At 39.3% G+C, this 20,413-nt stretch overlaps 1 protein-coding gene across 4 annotated transcripts in view; it reads left to right on the forward strand.

Annotated features, from left to right (window-relative positions):
* The window catches only part of BANP (BTG3 associated nuclear protein), a 153,665-nt gene that overhangs the window by 58,141 nt on the left and 75,111 nt on the right, over nucleotides 1–20,413 (forward strand). For all 4 annotated transcript variants that reach the window (XM_063334812.1, XM_063334813.1, XM_063334814.1 and 1 more), the window contains one exon: nucleotides 10,465–10,632. In XM_063334812.1, the coding sequence (XP_063190882.1) occupies nucleotides 10,465–10,632 (168 nt within the window). The remainder of the gene's footprint in view (nucleotides 1–10,464; nucleotides 10,633–20,413) is intronic.

The raw sequence follows: 20,413 nt of genomic DNA on the forward strand, positions 1-20,413 counted from the left end.
ATGACTGTCTGCGGGGTAGTCACTACAGTGTGCAGCGGTGGTGACCCTATGGGGTTTAATTCAGAAGGATGCAGAGCATGCTTTGCTCTCGCCATCAGTAGAGGAGGCTGGTGATTACCTGGTATCACTCAGGCTCGGTCCCTGCATAAATAATATATTCTATTGAACTCTCACTGGGCTCCAGACGAGAAATACTTTCTTTACTGTCAAAGGCCTATAAATGACAAAACTGAACTTTTACGGTGTGGTTTTAGAAGACGTGAAGAGTCTAAGAAAGTATTTGATCCCTGACATTTTGAGAGGAAAAGCAGCTCAGCCATCGAACACAGTTTGATCGGCACAAAAATAATGTAAGTTCATCTGGAAAATGCATTGCCGCATTCAAGGAGAGCTGTGATTTCACAAAATCTCATAAACGGAGTTCCAGAAAGTTTGCATAGCTTTTCCTTTCCTGGCTTTGAACTTTTTCTCCATTTCACAAGGGTTAAAAAGTGAAGTGAGGAGATGCCTCAAGCTGACTGCAAGTAAAATGTAAATAAATTCCCGCAGCGTTCAGGTTTCTGTCTTGCCAGTCCTTTCCAAACCCACAAGCTCCTTCGGAAGGGGAGAAATTTTCGTTGTTGATTCATAAGTGAGTTTTTCTTGGCGGCACGTGTGGCGGCGTTTGCCATCCAGATGGGCTCCCGAGGCACTGCGGTGAGGGCTTATGTAAGGGATGTCTCGGGAAGGGGGTGGTTAAAGCAACAACCCGCCTTTTTTCCATCGGTTCTGCTGCTGGTTCTGTCAGATCACATTGTGCTGCTGCGTAAAAGACAAACAGCTGTTTCATCAACTTCTCTGTAAAATTGTGGCTATCAAAAATGACCTGATATGTGGTTATTGGCAGCGACTCCTTAAAATGGGAAGCATTTATCTCGATCAAGTGTTATTGCTTCCATTTAGGTGATTCCATTTGTTTTGAGCATCAGACTTTGATTTTAAACAGTAAGCTGATCCTTTGGCAATAAACACATCATATACTTAGGTATGTTCCACTCCAAAACAGAATGATGTCTGATAAATCTTGTGGGATTGTTTCTCCCAGCGAGTAAAAGAAATAGCAAGATCTTTCTTTGCTCACTCTGATCATAAATGAATGCTCTGATGTTTTGAATGTGCAAAACTAAAAGCTACATTTAACTGAAGACCTAAAAGTCTGGTATCCTGTAAGTGCTTTTTTGTTATGCAAGAAGAAGGTGATAGTTATGATGAGCGCATTAGGTATTTTCTTTGGAAGGAGATTGTTAGTGGCCAGGTAAATCAAACAAGCGTTGGAGTCTTTAGGTCCTAATCTTCATGAAAAGCCGTTTTGGATGAAAGTGCTTGTGCAGTCTGTACGGAATGCTGCCACTGCAATTTTTAGCTGTACAGCTATAGCTATATGAAGTATATGATTTTGTGTATTCTTTTAAAAATGAGGAAAAAAATGCAAGGAAATGTATGCCATTTGTCCAGTATCATCGCAGCGGAGTACCTCTCATGTAATTCGGGAACTGAGGCGAGTCTGTAGTAAATAACATGAAGATGACTTTTCTGTTTTCAGTTTACAAAACCTCTGATTTGGTCTAGAATTTTTTTCTTGTGGGGTTGATGGATTCATTTAATTAGTTAGACGCTTTGTGGTTTTGATAATTATATCCTGGTTATTAAACGGTTACATGCACGCAGCTGTTGACGTTCTGTCACCACCAGAGAAAAGGGATCCAAAGATGCCTACGGGAGTGCCTTACGGCCACCCTTGCAACACGCCGTGTGGAACTCGCTTCAAAGTGTGCAACCAGGAGCATCAAAAATACTCTGTTCCTGTAGCGCTCAGTTCGCTCGCTCCCATTTCACAGCGTGTCTCTGGTTCTGCAGTGCTGCTAACCTTTTGTAGCACTTGGCGCCTGCTGCAAGGGAGTCGGAGATTGAGCAAACATACACATGCACGGATAAAAATCCTGTCGTTTCTTGCCAGAATGGTAAATTTGAGGCTCCACTAGATGGCATTATTTGCATGCTTATGGCTGTCTCTTGATCTCAAATTAAAACAGGTTCTGATGTTGGTAAAATAGATAAAAATAGACTGGCTGGTTTTCTAGGAAGATGGTAAGGTTTGTCTGAATGTAGGAGCTCTTCTGTTTCAGAAGATGGTGGAATTTGGAGATTCCAGATGCTAATTAATTTTAGTTTTGTTTCTGAAACTTCTGGTAGGGTCCTGTAGACCTGCATGGGTCCTTTTTAATTTGTAGAATTGGGGCATTTAAAATAATCTTTAATTTCGTGTTTCCTCTGGTTCTGTGATGATTTTTTTTTAAATGAAATATTCAGGCAAATATTCTAAATAAGTACTAATAAATATTAATGAAATATTCTGACAAATTAACTTTCAATAAAATAAAATTAGATGTTAAATATCCTGACAATTCAGAGCTAGTTATTATTTCTTTTGAGGAACAGTACCTTACCAGAATGAAACCTGAGCCAGATCTGCATATAAGCATCAAGAAGGTGCTGCCTTTGCTTGTGAAACATTTGGTTTCATAACACTTTAAATCTTCTAAAATACGAGACATTCTCTCTGTGTTTTACAGAAAACAAGAACACAGAAAGAGAAACGTTATGCCTCTTGGGTTGTACTGCTTTCTCATAACTTTAAAAAAAACCCCCCAACAACAAAACTACCAACAAACAAAAAACTATCTGGATTTTGTATGTTACCCGAAGCAGAAATCTTTAGCAATCACTTGTAAAAGGTGCATGGTCTCTTGCAGTAGCCTTTCGATCTGGTGGTATGCTTGAGATGAATGCGAAAAATAAACGTGGTTACAGCCGTCAGTCTGCATCCGCCAAATCGTCAGATCTGCAGCTTCAGATTGACAAAGGTGCAATGACTGAAGCAGTGAATAATTCACTTTCACTTTAATAATCTGTTACTTGAGCCACGAGCCTATATGTGTAAACACTTTTTATGCTGTTTGGTAGATATTTAAAACGGGTTCATTTTCTGAAATGTTTCCTCAGCTTGATAGAGTAATTTGACGTTATTGAGGAAAACTTTCTTGCCTGTTCTTCCAAACGGTTTAGTGTTCTATTTGCATAGAATTGTAATCAGCAGATTGTCTAAACACTGGAATTAGCATTTTATAAAGAGTTGCTGATTGCAGTTTAACACTTCCTGTGGCTTGCTTTGATGCTGGTACATCAAAACGCACTCTTTCCATCCCAGAAAGTATTTCTACCAGATAGATACTTAATTTGAACTTGACTTTGTTTTAGGAGCTGAGATGAGAAAACCTTGGTTTAAATTGTTAGTTTTCTTGAAATGGCTAAAATGTGCTGATCCTATGTATATTAGAAAGGAGTTTTTAATTCTAAAAGGCAAGCAATGACTGTTACCTCAACTCGTCCTTGGGGAACTTGGGGAATTTTATAGTAATCATAGTTTGGGGCAGATGGTGTCTTGGTAATTGTAAGACCTGTGTTACGGGGGTTTTGGGGAGCAAAAATGAGTGAGATGCTGGTAGACTGATGGCAGTTCAGTCTGCAGAAATTTATGTCCACAGTCTCACTTCTATTCCGGTTATCTTGTACGAGGTATGAAAACACAGTGTTTAGAGTTTGATTCCTTAATGTGTATTTGTGTAACACCCACATCATGATGGCATCTGGAAGCTGGGAGAATTACACAGTAAGAGCAATACAATCCTAGGGAAAAAAAATTTTTTTTGGTGTCCCTAAAGTTAGTCCTTATTCCCTAAATCATCTAATCGCATGCTTACACTTAAGACCACTGACTTCACTGGCGTTTTTCACATCTGGAGTGTTTTCTCGAACGTGCCTGGCTTTTTCAAGTGTGTTCTCAGTGGTATTTATAAATTTCCTTACTCTCTTGTCATGACATTTAATTTTCTTACTGTAGGTAAATAATTTGTAGTATTTGTTGTAAAGCAAACTTAGCAATTGTGTTTTGTCATGAAGTTACCTAAGATAAGACTCCTCGTGATCTCCAGTGTAAAGTTGAGCTCCTGTTGTCCAAGTGGAAAGGGATTTGATTAACGTATTGTTATAACTTAGTTAAAGAGTACATTTTCTGTGGATTCTTACTTGCAAAAATCTTCTGTAAGCGTATCTTCTGCACCTAGGAAAACAGGCATTTCTTTTCTTTAAAAGCTGACAATTGAAAATTTCCTGGAACAGTTCAGATTTTGTGAACATCTTATTGTGTTCGATTTTAATATTTCACTGTTTAAAATATTTTAGTTACTGACACGGGTTTAGTAAATCCTTCTTTAGGTATATGTAGTAGAATAGGATTTCAGTTGTATTTGAGGCTGTTAGTAGGAGCCCCCTGAATATAGCTTGTACTGTAACGTGTGCGCACTCCAGGCCCTAGCAGTCTGCAAATTTATAGCTGTTTGAAAGCTACGAATGTAATAGTTAAACAAAGGAACTGTAGAAATAAAGTAAAAAAAAAAAACAACCAAGAGTAATTGCTTGGTAGCTGAATTTTCCTTCCCTCCTCCCTCTCTCCAAGTTTTTAACAGCTTCCCCCATCTCTTTTTGGACGTTGTTTAGCCTGTGGATGAGAACGATGTTATGGAAAGTGATTATCTGATGACATGACTGACGTTCCCAAGCATGTGACGTTGGAGGAGCTGCCAGTGTTCTGCCATCCCACCGCCTGGAAAGGGGCGAGTTTTCTTTGAATGAGGATGATGTTGCCCTCCCCTCCTGCGACCCTTTGCCCAACCCTAAAAGCTTCTTGAGTTTTGGAGGGCGAAACTGCCTGCCAGCTGTGGAGATCATACCCCTCTCCCTCCCAACTGTCAAATGAGTAAACAATTACTCTTTTTAAAATTGTTTCAATATGGTCAATGCATGACCATAATTACGTTTGAAGAATTGAAGCCTGAAGGCGCAAGAAGTAACTTCAGAGGTGCTTAATTTTTTCCTCTGCCGTTCCAATATTTAGTACAGCAGATTTTGTTGTCATACGCTATTTGTTTAATAAAAAGAACTCCAAATGTATGACCCTTATGTGAAAAAATGCATTTTGTTAGCCAAACCCCTAAGTAATCGCCCCTCTTCATGTTTCTGTGCAGGCAGAATCTGAAGCCCTTGTTTTTCACAATATCCGTCATATTCTTGTCAATTAAAAAAAGATTGTCTTCATCAGTTTAATCATTTGAATGTTGAACATGACATCCTGTTGCTTTTTCTCTAGACGTTAAAAATGATGTTGAATTTGAAACTGGAAGGAACGTTTAACCAAATCCGTTTGGATTACACATTTAATGTAGATGTGTCTTTATTTTATACATGTGGCTGTTAGATTCTCTGGGAGTAACACTTTCCCCTGATCTTTCAAAATGTAACAATCATGGAGGGGAAAGCCTGTGCCATCTCAGTAATAAAGGGCAGCAAAGTGCCAAGTCCATGAAAATAATTATTTACCTTTTAATTTTCTGAAGAAAACTGGTGTTCATAGAGAACAGGAAGCAGCACAACCTAGCAATATCCAAATGCAAGCTGTTGACGTGAAGTTTGTTTTTTAGGAGGCTGATTTCAAATGCGGTATCAAGGTGGAATATTTCATGTCTGGTTTTGCTATTGCAAATGTCTTCTCTTCCTCCTCAATTTGTTCTTAATTAAATTTCTGTACAATTTAATGTTTTACGCGGATTGTTTCGTCTGCTGACTGACCTTTAAGAAAAAAAGGATCACTTTCTCAGGAACACTGTTTTCTTGGGGTTTTCTTTTTCTTCTAACTAGCCTTGTTTTTAAAAAAACCCGCCCTTTCTGCCCCTATTTTGTATATTAAATGCCCCAAAAGTCTGGGAGTATATAGCCATTTCAGAGGTCATTGCTGATGATCTTTGTGTTGGCACCAGATGATCTTTGCTGCATTTGCCATTTGCAAGCTTTTTTTTTTTTTTTTTTTCCTTTGAACCACGGAAAGATTTCTCTTGCAGTGCACAAGAAGCATTCTAAAACTTGTTATGTCAGTTGTCTTTTTAATTTTATAGGAACTTCGGCAAAAATGTGCTGTGTTTCTCATCTGGGGTCTGGAAGGCAGAACTTAGCGTGATGCACCTGTTGGCTTTTAAAGCCGACTTCTCTCATTTTCCTGATGCACACATGCCTCCCCCCTAAGCTTTTGCTTGGTCAGATTTGAACGTTGGGTTTTGCTTGCAAACCGAAGTGATTTCCTCTGCGTGTTTCGGCATAGCCCGTGTCTCTGTGAATTCCGTAAGCAGACCTTTTTGCCTCCCAAGCTGCTGCTAGTAGGTATCTGGTCTTAAGAAATCACTCAAGCTCTTGCAGTTTATTAAGTAACTGAACTATTTTAAGTCTCTGGTGTGTTTTCATAGAAAGCTTTGTTTAGGAAGTGAGGTTCCCAAATAAAGCAAACTTTGGAACCTTAGTGTTTTAAAAACAGGCGCATCCTTTGTTTTGAATGTTGCCGCAACCATCCATTGTCCTCAATAAAAAGATCGATAAAAACAGTCAGCCATTCTTAGATGATCTAAATCCTTTACTTCAGTCTTCTTGTGTAAGTGCATCTCTCTTCCAAAATACTGTTGTCTTTTTGCCAAAGTGCTGAATTATATTGCTGAATGTATTTTTTTAATGTGTTTTTAGCAGGGTTGTTATGTGGCTCATAGATACTGTGCTGCTTGCAAATTACAATGCTTCATGCTGCTTTTGACTAGCAAATGATCCGAAAAAGTCAAATCCCTTCTCAATGAAGTATTTCTGTCTTTTCTAATATGGAATTCCCCAAGTTAAGTGTCTCATTTGCAGTATCTTGCTTTAGTGCTGCCTTTCTAACTTTTTTTTGGTATTTGACATACTCAGAATGAGACAGCTGAAAGCTCTCCTGCGTGTGATCATTTATGGGCAGAGAACAGAAAGTCAGCACGCTTCAGTTTTCTAATATTGCTTGCACATGTTTTTGGGATGTATCTCTCTACTACAGGTAAATCACATTTCTAATATTACGCTGAACTTTTTATCTACTTAAAAAATGCTCCGCTGTCGTTTAGTATTAGATTTTTCTTCAGTCATCGGTGGACTGTTATGAAATGTGGTTGCTAAAGACCTGTTCGTAGAATAACACTTTAGATTGTAACACCAACTGGATAGATTTATACATCTGAAATTCATTTAACCTTTATATCAACTATCTTTGTACTTAAGGGCTAATTTTTCATGCCTAATTTGCACATGCAGTGACTGTGACTGAGTATGCAGTTACGGTAAAAATCTGTGCAACCAGCAGGCGTTTCGTCTATACCAGTTTTACACCTTCGACCACCGTAACAGCTAAGTAGGAATTTCATGAATAAGGGAAAAGAAAAAAGCACACCTAGCCTTGAAAATCTGCACCTGATGTCTTAGGTCAATCTGGCATAAAATCTTCTTCTCTCACTCTACCCTGTTTAGCTTGTTACTTATTTTCAGGCTTTCCTCTATAGTCATGGTCTCTCTACCCAGTCTTTCACGGCCATTCCTTATCACATTGATTAAATGATAGCTTTTGTGATCAGTAAGTAGAAGGTCTTTTCCTGTCTTCCCTCGGTAGAGCAATTTTTGGTCTGTTTTATGTCACAGCTGTGACACTCATCATCTTTCTCAAGCTCTTGTCCTACACAGCTTGGGTCTCCTGGTATGAACAGCTCAATGCACCTGAGACTATCTTGTCCCAAGTAATTTATATCGCTTTTGATTTCTCTTTGAATTAAGTGTCGTCCTGGAGTATCCCCTGGGTTACGCTGAAATAGTTAGAATGCCTAGCTGGACTGCTTTTCTGTGTGAATTTTCTTTGACCTGCAGTTGGTTCAGTCAGTTCTCTAAACAGAGCAGCGTACAACGTGAAAGTCATTAAAATGTATTTATGAATGAAATATGGACTCTTTTTTTTTTCAAAATAACCACAGAGCATATGACTGTGTTTTATGTAGGACTACACAAGTGCTTTTGTAGGTACTGACAGCTGAAGTCATATAAAGAGTTAAAGCACAACTATTTTTATTGGACATTACTGCAAACGTTTATAAACCCATTCCTCTGTGTAGTGCATATTAGTAATAGATTACGCTGAGAAGTGTGTTCTCAGGATTTACAATACAGAATGTGCTTTCCTTTTGCTGACACCAATGGAAAGGAGTGTGTTGCACAGCAGCAGATGATAATTTCAGTCGATTTTCCTCCTTTCCTACTCCCACCCCCTTTTTGGAGACATAATGCAGGGGTTGCAAAGCAATCTCTGAGCGATGTGCTTGCTGTCACTTGCCAGTGAGAAATCTTGGGGCCTTTAAAGCGCTTTTGAATTAGCTTTTTGATGCCAGGATTTTCCTCTTGTATATTCTGGACCTGATTTCAAATTACTTTTTGAACAGATCTATAAAAAATTTATTTAGAGCATCGGAAAATAAATGTGTTTAAAAAATGATGATGACTTTAGAGATACAATGTCGACTACGTTAGATCAGTAATCTGCAAATTCAGTTTTGGAGGACTCTGGGCTCGTTTGTAATACAAAGGAAAGTACGAAGGTCTTGGTTTGTGCAAACCTGGAATTTTGCGTCTGTAGGCTTCAAATAATTTGTCTTACAGGAGCAGACTATATCCTGTTCGTAGGACTATCCAGCAGCTTAAGCTAGTACTTCACAGGATCAGGATCTTATTTGAGAGTAGAGATTGAAAACCCAGTAGGTTGAAAAGACTATTGTACTTTGCAGGGTGTGGAAAGCAACCGATACCAAAAGGAAAATAAGAATCTTGGAGATCCTTCAATCATAGTCATGTTGAGTAAAAGCATATATTACAGCTTGGGATTGTTTTTTAACTGTGGTATTGCACATCTAAATCTGCAAAGTTTAGAAGTACTGAAGTTTTAGAGAATGTTAAATGTTCGGATAGTTCTGTTTTAATTCACAGGATTTGAACCTTTGGGTTTACTTTTCAAGTGCTTTTTCTGCAGCCACGAGGATTATAAATTTCCTTAACGTACAGTCAAATGCTCTCAACTGTTGATGCTTTAAGCATAATCTAAACCACTCGAAAGCTTACAATGAAATGGTAAAAGTATGTAGCAATATGAGGATGATCGTGAAACAGCTGACGATGCACATGTTCCCTTCCCGGTTTTAAAGCCATTTGTCCAGATGTTGAAACAAGTATTTTTTGTCATACCTGAAATAGTCTTTTTGCTCCCTCTGTTTCTTGTATAGCTAGGCTTTCCCTTGGGGTGCAGAGGTTGCACATGGTAACGAACCTGGTCTGAGCTGGCAGCAGGACTCAGTCTGTGTGAGCTTTCTTTCAAAATACTCAGTTCAACTCCGGAGTCAACGTTGTGTTTGTATAACAGTTTGGCAACTTAGCACCAAATGCTGAAAAGTGCATAATGTGGCTCTTTATAGTAGTAATATTTTCAGAAGATTCTAATTTTGTATTGCATTTTTATTGGATTCTGAGGAATTTTGAATTGAGCTTTAAAAGAGGTTTTTTTATAGGCAGCTTTATATGGCTTCCTACTGTCGTGGTTTAAACCCAGCCGGCAAATAGAACCGTGCAGCCATTTGCTCACCCCAGAAGGGTGGGGGGAAAAAGGGGAGAAAAAGGAGGGGAAAGGGAGGAAAAAAACCCTCGTGGGTTGGGATAAAGAGAGTTTAATGGAAATAATAACAGGAAAGGAAAAAGAACAATAATGATAATGACCTGGGTCGCTCTCACCGCCTGGTGAATTGGAACTGTCCTGAATAGTGGTCATGGATTCCCACCCTCGGCTAATCCCCATTTTTGTACTGAGAATGACATCTGTAGTATGGAATATTTCATTGGCCATTCCATCCTTCTGTCTGTTCCTCTACGCGAAGCTGAAAAATAGTCCTTGAATAGTGTAAACATCACTTAGCAACAACTAAACCCACTAGGTATTGTTGACCATCTTTTCACAGCAATCACTAGAAAGAAAATTAACTCTTTCCCAGCTGAAACCAGGACACCTGCTTATCAGACTTACACATATTGTGGGACACTATCAGTGAGAATTAAAGCTTTATCCAGTTTTGGCTTCGGAATGCTGGATCCTTCTGTTGGTCAGTGTTGCACAGCTTGCATGTAACAGTGCAGTTTCCATGGACAGAAGGTTAGATTAGAAGATTTCATAGACTGCTGACGTTTTTAAATGCATAACTATGCGTGACTATGTGTGATTACTTGTTTCTGTGAATAGTTTTTGAAATCACATCACTCTATAGCTTTGGCATTTTTTGTAATGTCATTGTATTCCTTTCGGCAGTGTCAATCACGAGGGCAGCTCTAAAATTCTCAGAGTTGCTTTGTTCACCTTGCGTGCGTGACAGTGTATCTATGCGTTTTCCTGATAATACAGATTTATGCTGATTTTCACCCCTTCGTGTTTCGGTCTAATTACAGGTCACCTATTTTACAAGTTTGGAATCACAGAATCTGACTGGTATCGAATCAAGCAAAGCATAGACTCCAAATGCCGAACAGCTTGGAGGCGGAAACAGCGAGGGCAGAGTCTTGCTGTGAAAAGCTTTTCAAGGCGAACACCTTCGTCATCGTCTTACAATGGCTCAGGTAAAAAAACCAAACAAACCCCCCAAAACCCCCAAAGACCAAACAAACCCCAACAGAAATGGAAACTTACAGTAATAATTTCGTTTTTCAATATACCTGAAAATTATTTTGATCTTAAGCTATATTCACAACAGGTGCGTGTAGTACCCACAAGTGTGAGTATTTTTGTGTGACAAAGATAAATGGAGAAACCCGCATTTCTCACAATTGAATTTTTGGAGTGGATTTATACTCCTGCATATATATATATTTATTTTTTTTTTTTTAAAGTACCATTTATCATTGGCAAGGAGGCCTCTCTGTTACAGTGTACGTATGTCTACAGTGCTGCTCAAGGAGTGTATCCATGTACTAAGTGAAGCCAACCATTCGTAGTTAAATCATCATGGGCCTTCAGTGCAAGCCAACCACCTCCTGGTACATTCGGAGTCCTACGCAGCTCCACGGGGCTTGTACCAAAGTAGATCCCTGGTAGGATGAGCTTCTAATCCCATTTCATCTACAAATTGCAATCACGCTCCTGGTTGCGGCGCATTAATGATCCTAAAAAGGAAACGAGATGTGCGTGTTTGTTCACAAAGAGACAGAGGGAGAAGGGAGTCTGTCTCTAAAATAATAGTAAAATACAGACTTGCCAGAAATTAAGTCTACTGTATTTCAGTGTGTGAGAGACTGGCTTTGTTGATTTGTATGTTATCTGAGTGCCTGGCTTTGCTGAGATGCCTGAGAACGTCCATCTACATGCATTAACTGAAAAAAATCAGCACAGGCAGCTTCGTGCTATCACACGGGGTTTTTTACCATGTCCAGTTTTTTGAGTAGAAGGTCAAAATGTTCCTGCAACTGATGTTCGTAAGAGGAGTCAAGTGATTAAATCTTTCTCAGTGTGTTCACACCATTTAGTAGGACGTGCTAAATTTTGTTCCTGAAGTATTTTCCTCTGAAGAAATTGAATATATTGTAGGTGATTCTGTATTTCCATGTAGGTATGCAGGCATGAATAATAATAACAAATGAAAAATACTGACCTAAGAAGTGTTCTCATAGGACATTTCTGGCTCATGCTTTTAATATAAAGCAGTGTTACGGGACATTTGTACATCATATATTAAAACCAGTGTTTTGGAAGCGAGCCCAAAGAAAAGGAAGTAAGTTTATTTGCCTGCATAAAATTTTTGGTTGCATGTTAACACTAACCACTGTATCTCATGCAAAGAATGCCAAAATCTGCTTTCAATGGAAAATTTTATGTGCTGGAACTGGGAATCATATCCAAAATTCTCAAATTAAAACAACTAATCAACGTAATGATAACCATAAGCCATATATGTTGATGGGATTTTTATTTTCAGTCTCTTAGTAATCAGTATTTTAAAATACAAATGCAGTAGTAAGTAGGTATTATGGGTCTGTGCTCATTAGACTGTACTCCTTGACCGTTGTTGAGATTTATTATTAAAAAATATTAATCTTTAATCTCCTGGTTTGGAGATTTGGGGAGACCAGTATAGAGATGTAAAACATAGACTCGGGCTCAGTGAATTCTTGTCTCCAGAAGGCCATAAGATATAAAGTTTTGGTGGAGGTTTTTTGTTGTGGTTAAGCTGAAAACTCAATTTTTTTTCCCCCAATTCCACTAACCTGATTTGGGAGTAAATTGTTCCATGGGTACAAAGACACCTGAATTAACTCCTGGGATTTCAGCAGCACGCTATTGGAGTAGTGTGGTCCAGACGCTCATCACCTGGTTCTGCAGGAGCCACCTTGTATTTTGCGTTGTGAGCCCCGGCTGGCTCCTTTAGCTGGAGCTGAGCTGGCTGCCTTGGCTCCATCAATCTCCAGGATTTCCCCAGGAGTTTTTATGCCACCTGGGTCTCCCACTGTACAGGCTGTCTCATCTCCCAGGTCCCCTTGATAGCAAAGAGGTGGCTGCCTGTCCTTACAAAGATGTCTTTGGTCCTGAGGGTGATGAAGGTCAGCTGAGGCATCTTGGCATGTCATTGGCGGGACTGCATACTGTGCAGCTGCAAGTAGAGTATTGGCAATAACATTAACAGCTGCCTTTGGTAACGGTACGTGAAAATGTTCCCTTGGATTCAGTCTTTTGTTAATTTTCTTTAAAATATCGCTTTTACTCAGAACGTTGTTGGCATCATTTTCTGGGCGGCTGTAAAGATGTTAGATGAATTCACCACTACATTTGCACCCACTGTGAAGAAGCTCCCAGAAAACCAGCCCACTTTTCAGAGTCGGGTGGTCCTTTGAAAAACTAATTTGCATTCCACAGTTGGGTGGGAGTGAGGTTCCACCTGAAGAAAGAAGAGAAGGTATGAGGAGAAATGGGAGAGTGGATTGAGATGCTGAATGAACGTGCAGGGAAAAGCAAGAGAAGAACAGATGCAAGGGAAAGCTGTAGATTCGCACACGTTTAAAAGGGTAACTTTTGTGTGACAGGCCTGTAATTCCACCGCTCTGTTCAGGTAACTTCATGAACTGCTCAGACTTCGCCCTTGTGGTTTGACATCCCTGGAACCCCTCAATGGAATTACAGCATCATAATTCACAGGCATCTGTTCCTTATTATACACACTGTGTAGTGGATATAGCAGAATTCCTGCTGCCAGCCAGCAGGAAAGAGAAGTAATATTTCACAGCTCTGAAGTAAAGGAGGTCTGTATTTCACAGTTATGACAACATAGCTGTCAAATATGGCTTTTTAAAGTGTTACATATGAACCCAGACAGTTTTTATGGTAGCATTTGTTTCAGGGGGCAATTTAAGGTGAGCCTTGAATGGTCTGGAATTCAGCTACTTGAGAAACTGTCTTTCCCACTATTGTTCGTTCTAGCTCTTAAGATCAGCTTGGAGGTGCTCTGTGTCGGGTCTCCACCCAGCTGTGGTTGCTGCTGTCTGCAGAAAAGCACCTGTGTTTGGTTTCACTGAGTAGTATGTTGCTCCGTGTCAATTCCCGTGTAACCGGCATTTGAGTTATTTGGGCAGAATATAGTAGCTGCTTCTCACAAAGGACATAATGAAAAAAGGCTCTTAAGAGATGGTGAGTGGCTGCTGTGTCGCATTTACACTGTGAAGGATGCAGGGGTGTGCAGCGTAGTTTCGTGTACAATGTCCTCTGAGCTGTTCCGAGAAGCTCTGACTTTTGTTCCACTCACTCGGCATAAGACTGTATGACTTCTGTTCAGAGAAGCCATAATTATTGAGTTTGATCAGGAAATTCGGGAGAGCGTAGTTCTGTGACTGGCCAGGGTTGGTCACTAAGGACCTCAGGCTGAGCGTGTCGGCTGCGCTGATCCTTGAGGCACAGCAGTGATGTCGCACACGTTTGGTAGGAAAGCACTTTCGCTTCACATCTTGTAAATAAGCACTTCAGATGATGCCATGGGGGGGGGGGAAATTTAACACACCCCCCCCCCTCCCCCTGTTGCCAGGTCAAATATGATAAACGTAAGCTATTTGTTAGAAGTACTTAAACCCACTGATTTTTAGCTAAATTACAATAATTTGCTAGGGAAGCTGTAGGGCGTACTCTAGAAGATGGTCCCGTAGTCTTCAGAAAGCACTTTTTCAGATGAGCTGTTGCCATCGAAAGGCGCCTTGAGTAGGCGCGTGGTATCCCAGTGTCTGCCATGCAGCTGAGCTCGTCTGAAGACATCATTACGAGGTTTAAATATGATTTCAATGTCCTGAGCCTGAATGAATGAACACCAGGTTCCCTGTATGAACTTTTTCCAGAGCTTGGTCAGGTTTTTTCCACTTCCAAACTTGTGATTGTGGTATTTCATATTAAAACTGTGACCAAGAGGTGCAACAGAAAAAAGTTCAAATTCAAAACTTGAAAACCTTGATTGGCTTGAAGTAATATTTTTTCATCACCTATCTCTAGGGGCTGGTAATAATAGCTTTCTGCTATGTTGTAGTATAATAATGTATGTTTCAATCAACAGAAATTTATTGGCTCTTTCTTCAGGTGTTGTAAAGGAGCATTTGTCTCTTATGTGTTACGGAATATTTTCTTAAATGCTGTTACGCTAGAAGTCTAGAATAACTGTTGTCTGTTTGGCAGTCAAAATTATTCAACATCTCTACATAGCATTGAAAGTAATATTTTTGTTAGTTCTGAAATAGTCTCAAATCAGCATGGTCACTGCCCTGCTGGACATCCTCCCCTGTGAATTAGGGGACTTGATTTTCCAGAGCTGCTTTTTAGCAAGAATAAATTTGCTTCATTTTAAAAAAAAAAAAAAAAAAAAAAAAAAAAGAAGAGAGAGAGCGAGCAGCCTGTAGTCACCTGTGTGTGGCCTGACTTTGATTTCTCTGGGTCTGAGGAATCTTGAGGATGGTCAAACAGTAACAGGTTGCCCAGAGAAGCTGCAGATACACCATCCCTGGAGACAGTCAAAATCCACCCGGATGCAGTTGGAAGCAGTCGATTCTGGTTGCCCATGCCTTGAGGAAGTGCATTGAACTAGATGATCCCCAGAGGTCACTTCCGACTTCATCTATTTAGGAATTTCTGATTTTTATGAGCATTGAGTTATTGCAGGCGTAATAAATAATTCTGAATTATTTACATCTGAAGAGGATTGCTGTTCTTGAGCTTCATTCTTAGGTACTTGTTGGACACGTCAAAACTTTTAGGCTTTTTCTGCTTGTTGTGTGTAAAAGTTTATGTAGCACGTGGCTTTAATTTGAGTCATGCAGTTAAAAATTACAACAGATTTCCTCTCTGCTCTGTTTATCATATGGAAAAATTAGCTATGCAAATACCATAGAAAAGCAGGAGGCTGAGCCCATAGTCCTTACGTAGCCTTGGAAGTTTTTGGCGCTGTAATTCTGTCACAGTGTTCAAGCATTAAGAGCTCAAGAGGAACTGATCTGCAGACAAGAACATGTCAAGGAGAAGCTAGTAGGAAATTAGGAATGAATATCTCTTCTCCGTCCTTCACCCCCAAAGACATTAATCGAGATTGTACATTTAATTGACTGTGCAGCGTTACGGTAGCCACAAGATTTATAGGTTGCATAAAGTTGTTGTAGCAGACAGTTATATTTAGGCAGAAGATGGTTTTCCTTTTTTTTATCCGGTGCTTCCGTTTGAAGCTGTTGCCTTTTGTTGGAATTGAGGTGTTAATTGCAGGGATTTGTTCTGCTCTTCTCAGAGCCAACACTTCAGTCCTTAATGTGTGTTTTTCTCTTTTTTTAAATTTTTTTTTTCCTGACAAGAGTTGTACACATGGTTGCCATGATAATTTAGCTAGATATTCTTTTTAAAAACGTTAGCAGTCTATGGAGGGAAGGCAGTAGGAAATGAATTTTTTGGGAGGAGGATTAATTGAAGAGTGCCTTCTCCCTTTCTTTTAATTTCTCTTAAGATTGTTGAAGCTGTTATCACAGTTTTCCATGTTGGAATTTTTAATTAGTTCTATGACTTTGGGATTTATATGTAGATTTGGGCTGAAGTGCTCAGCCTATGCTGAGATGTCACATATAAAATGGATGTGCAGCCAAATCTTCAAAGCTGTTCTGCAGAATTGGAGGCATTTAGTACTGGATGAGTCAGGTTGAGATAATGGTTTACAGTGTACAGCTTTATTTCTATTAATTGTTCAGTAATGGTGTTTTTCCTGCTTTTTGGTGGCTTTTTTGGGGGGGGGGGGACTGCTTTGCTACATCTGCCCATTAACCTTCCCTTACTAGGACTACCTATCAAGGAAGTAAGAAGACACGTCCTAGTTTGTAAGCAGAAGAGCGATGCTGGGAGGCCTATACAGCAGGAAAACAATTCTGAATAGCGGTGCACAGGGAGCCGAAGCGTGCTACAGGCGCGGAACCCCCTGCATCTCCTTCCAAAATAAGAAACCAGATGAAGTAGAATAGGAAAGAATTAGAAAATGCCAAAGGTTTTGCCTTTGAAGTGAGGCATTGTAAAACTGATCTTCATTGAGAATTAAACACACATATTCTTGAAAGGGTTACAAAGTACATTTGTCTGACAAATCTAATCTTGTTCAGCAGTGTCTGAGGAAGATTAGCTTTGAGAAACGCGACAGAAGTAAATGCTTCAGTGGGAGTGTTTTTGCCAACTCTTGAGCGTTCATCTGAGAAGACAGACTCAGGCTAAGTTTTCTTTGACTCATAAGCACATGCAGGAAACAAACAGAAAATGTAAAAGGTCCAATTTCAAGGAATATTTCAGCATCGGGTCTTCCCCCCCCCCCACCCCCGCCATACCCCAACCTAATCACCCGCGGAATGGTCAGCGCAGCATCTTCCATTCTGTGGGTGGCTCCAAAGCTATTCCATCTAGTGGCGGGTGCTTTGGGAATGCCGTGGATAACGTGCTCGGTAGCAGCGCTCCGTCAGCTGCTCGGTTTGTGTCAAAGTGCCCCATTGTAACGAGCGCAATGGAAAATTTCAAAGCAAGAGTTCAGCTGTGGAGCTTCTCGGTGCCAGGGCTTCTCTAATATATCAAAGTTGTAAATGTGAGGCTAGATAGTTTACATGATAGTGATTTATAACTGTTGACAATATCCTCTATTCAAGCTGTGTGCTATTCATGTTTGTGTTTGTTTTTAATGGGGAATGTTTAAAAATGGATAAATATTACTTTTGTCTGGTCAGAGAGTTAGAGGGGAAAAACAATACTTATAAAGGATGTTTTGTTTTTAGACACTGTTGAATCCTCTCTCTTCTTTCTTCCTACGAAGAAAAAAAAAAACCCCACCAAAATCCAACAAAAAAAGAAAGAAAACGCAACTGTGGTGGTTGCCGTGAAGCCAAACTGAAATCCCTTTATAAGTGACCGTGCGAGATGCACAGTATGATTGCATTCAGTCTGTGTCTCCTGTCCCCACCTCGGAAAAGCATCATCATTTCTGGCATCTGCGCAGCGAAAGATGGTTTGCAAATGAAGGCTTTTGGACTTTACAGTTAAAAATATATTTCAATATGTGCATATAATATATATGTAAATAGATGTTTTTATCTGCTGCAGCTCTTATTTCTTTGGTACTCTTATTGCGTAAGTTTCTTAGTCAGAAAATGAATACTTATTATAAGCGCATCTTCGTGTTTTCTCAGAGGTCCAGCAGTTGCAGGCTGTGTAATGGTAAGGGTAAGCTACAGGAAAAGTCCTGCGAGAAGGTTATTAAATCCGTAAGTGAAACACATGTCTCACCTTGCTGGTGTCCCAAGTCCAGTTTTGCTGTTGGCGTATTTACAGTTACGCTGTGTATGTTTGAGCGTACGAAGTTATGTACGTGTGTATACGCTCACACGTCTAAATGAAGGATTACGTGTTTGGACATTGTGGCTTGACTGGAAGTTGAGTTGTAACTCAACTCCGCTGTTGAATTACATAGCGGGGGACTGGGAAGCATGATGGAAAGACAAAATCACAACAGAATGGACTAGTGGTAGCCTATAAGAAGCCAGGTGAATAACAGTGGGCTTTCTTAGCTATTTAGCATCCTAACAAAGTGCCATTTGTTAAATAAAAAGTACAGAAAATTAACTCTAGAAAATATTATTAGGACTGAAGTAATGGAAATGAGAGAAAAAGCGAAAAACAAAGAAGCTTAGGTAAAAGATCTTTCTAGACTGTGCTACTTTCAGTGAGCATCGCAAAGCCACTGCCAATGGAAAGCATGATTTAGTATCAGAATTCGAACAAATCACATCTTTATTTGGTTGACGGTGTGGTTTCTCATACTAGGTACAGGACTTTTCTGCCAATTGTGATTTGTTAATCCCATCCGGAATTCTATACAGCAAACTTCCCTTGTACAACAGTGCAGGAAATACTGGAATTGCTCAGTAAGTGACAGGAGTATATTTAAGAAATTACAAATTTTCTGCCGTTGCCAACTAGTCAAAGGTAAGGTATTAAAGCCGTATGTCCGATAGACAGCAAACCCATGTAATTGTCATGCTTTGCTCATTTACTTCCTAAGTGTTCTGGTTGTAGTTTGGTATTTGCAGACTGTTAACATAATTAGAGCTGTCTAGTGGATTTGTTAAGCAACTAGAATTTTCAACAAATAAGTAAGTACTAGCTTGGCGGGTTTGAGTTAGTTTCCAGTTCCCATGTTTAGATTTAAAACTCAAAATTATCTTCTTACATAAACATTTGCAGACCGGATAAAAAAAAACCCAAATGGGTGATTTTTATGAAAGAACATTTCCATTAAAATATTTGTATGAGTTGATAAAGCTCATTCTTGCAAAAACTAGCATTCTCTTTTCAGTACAAATCTTAGAATATTAGGTAGAGGTATTAAAATTTTATGAAACGTGGCTTCCTGCTGTGTTAGTTCAAAAAAACCAACCATCATTTTAAAAATCAAAATATATCAGCCATCAGTCATCTCTGAGCAGGATGAAGCTTATCTAGTGCTTATTTAAGCAATACATAAAGTCTTGTAAGGAAATGATCTACAATGGAAGCAGAGTGACACTGTTTCTTAAATATTTTCATTATAGGTTCCGGTACTTGGACAGCTTGAAAGCCCTACAGTATTGAATGTTACTCCATTAGATGTTAATGTGTTTTACATTCCCTCGTAGCATAAGAAATCATTGTCAGTGCAATAAATAATTTAGAAAAATTGTAAAACACTTCAGAGATTTCATTCAGTGTATTTTTGTGGCATAGCAGAAGAAAAACGTTAACGTTGTTTACAGGAATACTGGACGTAAAAAGTATTTCTTCAAACACATTATTCTAGAAACCCTTTATGACAGTCCTGTTCTCCAGGATGTCTCAAATAAGGAAAAAAAAAAAAAAAAAGAAAACTAGGACTGATGCTGAATATTAGTATGATACTAGTAAGATATTGGGACATTTTAAGGTTTTTCCTAACGGTGCATACTTGAACTTGTCACGCGTGCTGCCGAAGTGTCATTGATCAATTGCCCCCGGATTTTTTCCTGATTCCTAAAAGGGTAAATGGTATCTAGTGAGACATTTACCTGCGAGTGGGGTCTTAATCTCGAGGGAGACCCGTACGTAGATGAGTTTCTGGTCCACTGTATTCCACTTTACCCTTTCAGTACAGAATTATTGATATTATTAGTCTCTTAGTATCATTGACACCATATGCATAAAAAAGTAATGTTTCAAAAAAAAAAAAAAGAAAAAGTATTTGAGTACTTTTATGCTAAAAAAAAAAAAAAAGCGTTCATTTTACTTGCCTTTTGCCTCTTACATTTATAAGAATCCTGTCCCTGCATCTGGAAGACCTAGAAATGAATCTATGATATGTCTGCTTCTAAAGCAAGTTGTTATCCTCTTGAAATGATGCGATGGTTTTCCTGGTGGCTGTCACTGTTACCCAAAGATAACACCCAGGTGTCTTCCATTTTGTAGGGGCATTTTCAGGCGGCCTTACTTTGCAGTGTTTAAATTCATCTAAGTTAAAAAATCAACCTGCCATTTTGAGGTTAAAAAAAAAAAATAGTTCCAGGCTCGTGCGTGTCAGTATGAATTATAGATTATGGATCTTGAAAAACAATTGAGAGATATCAGTTATTTATATGATAACTTCAATTTATAGGATAGGTTTTCAGGCGTATCTTTGTGGTGGCGGTGGCAGTAATAGTTCTCAGCTACACAGGAGCAAAAAAGTAAGTGTTGACCTGTTTAGGAAATGTATGTGGTTTTGCTGTGATATGACTTTTACAGTTGCAGAATCCTTAATCTAGATTCAAAAGAGGCTTTTTAAATGTATGCTTTTCAGAGTCAAAGTAGCCTTTGGAACTCCTT

This window comes from Chroicocephalus ridibundus, chromosome 4 (genome assembly GCF_963924245.1).
Source record: "Chroicocephalus ridibundus chromosome 4, bChrRid1.1, whole genome shotgun sequence".
Lineage (NCBI taxonomy): Eukaryota > Metazoa > Chordata > Aves > Charadriiformes > Laridae > Chroicocephalus > Chroicocephalus ridibundus.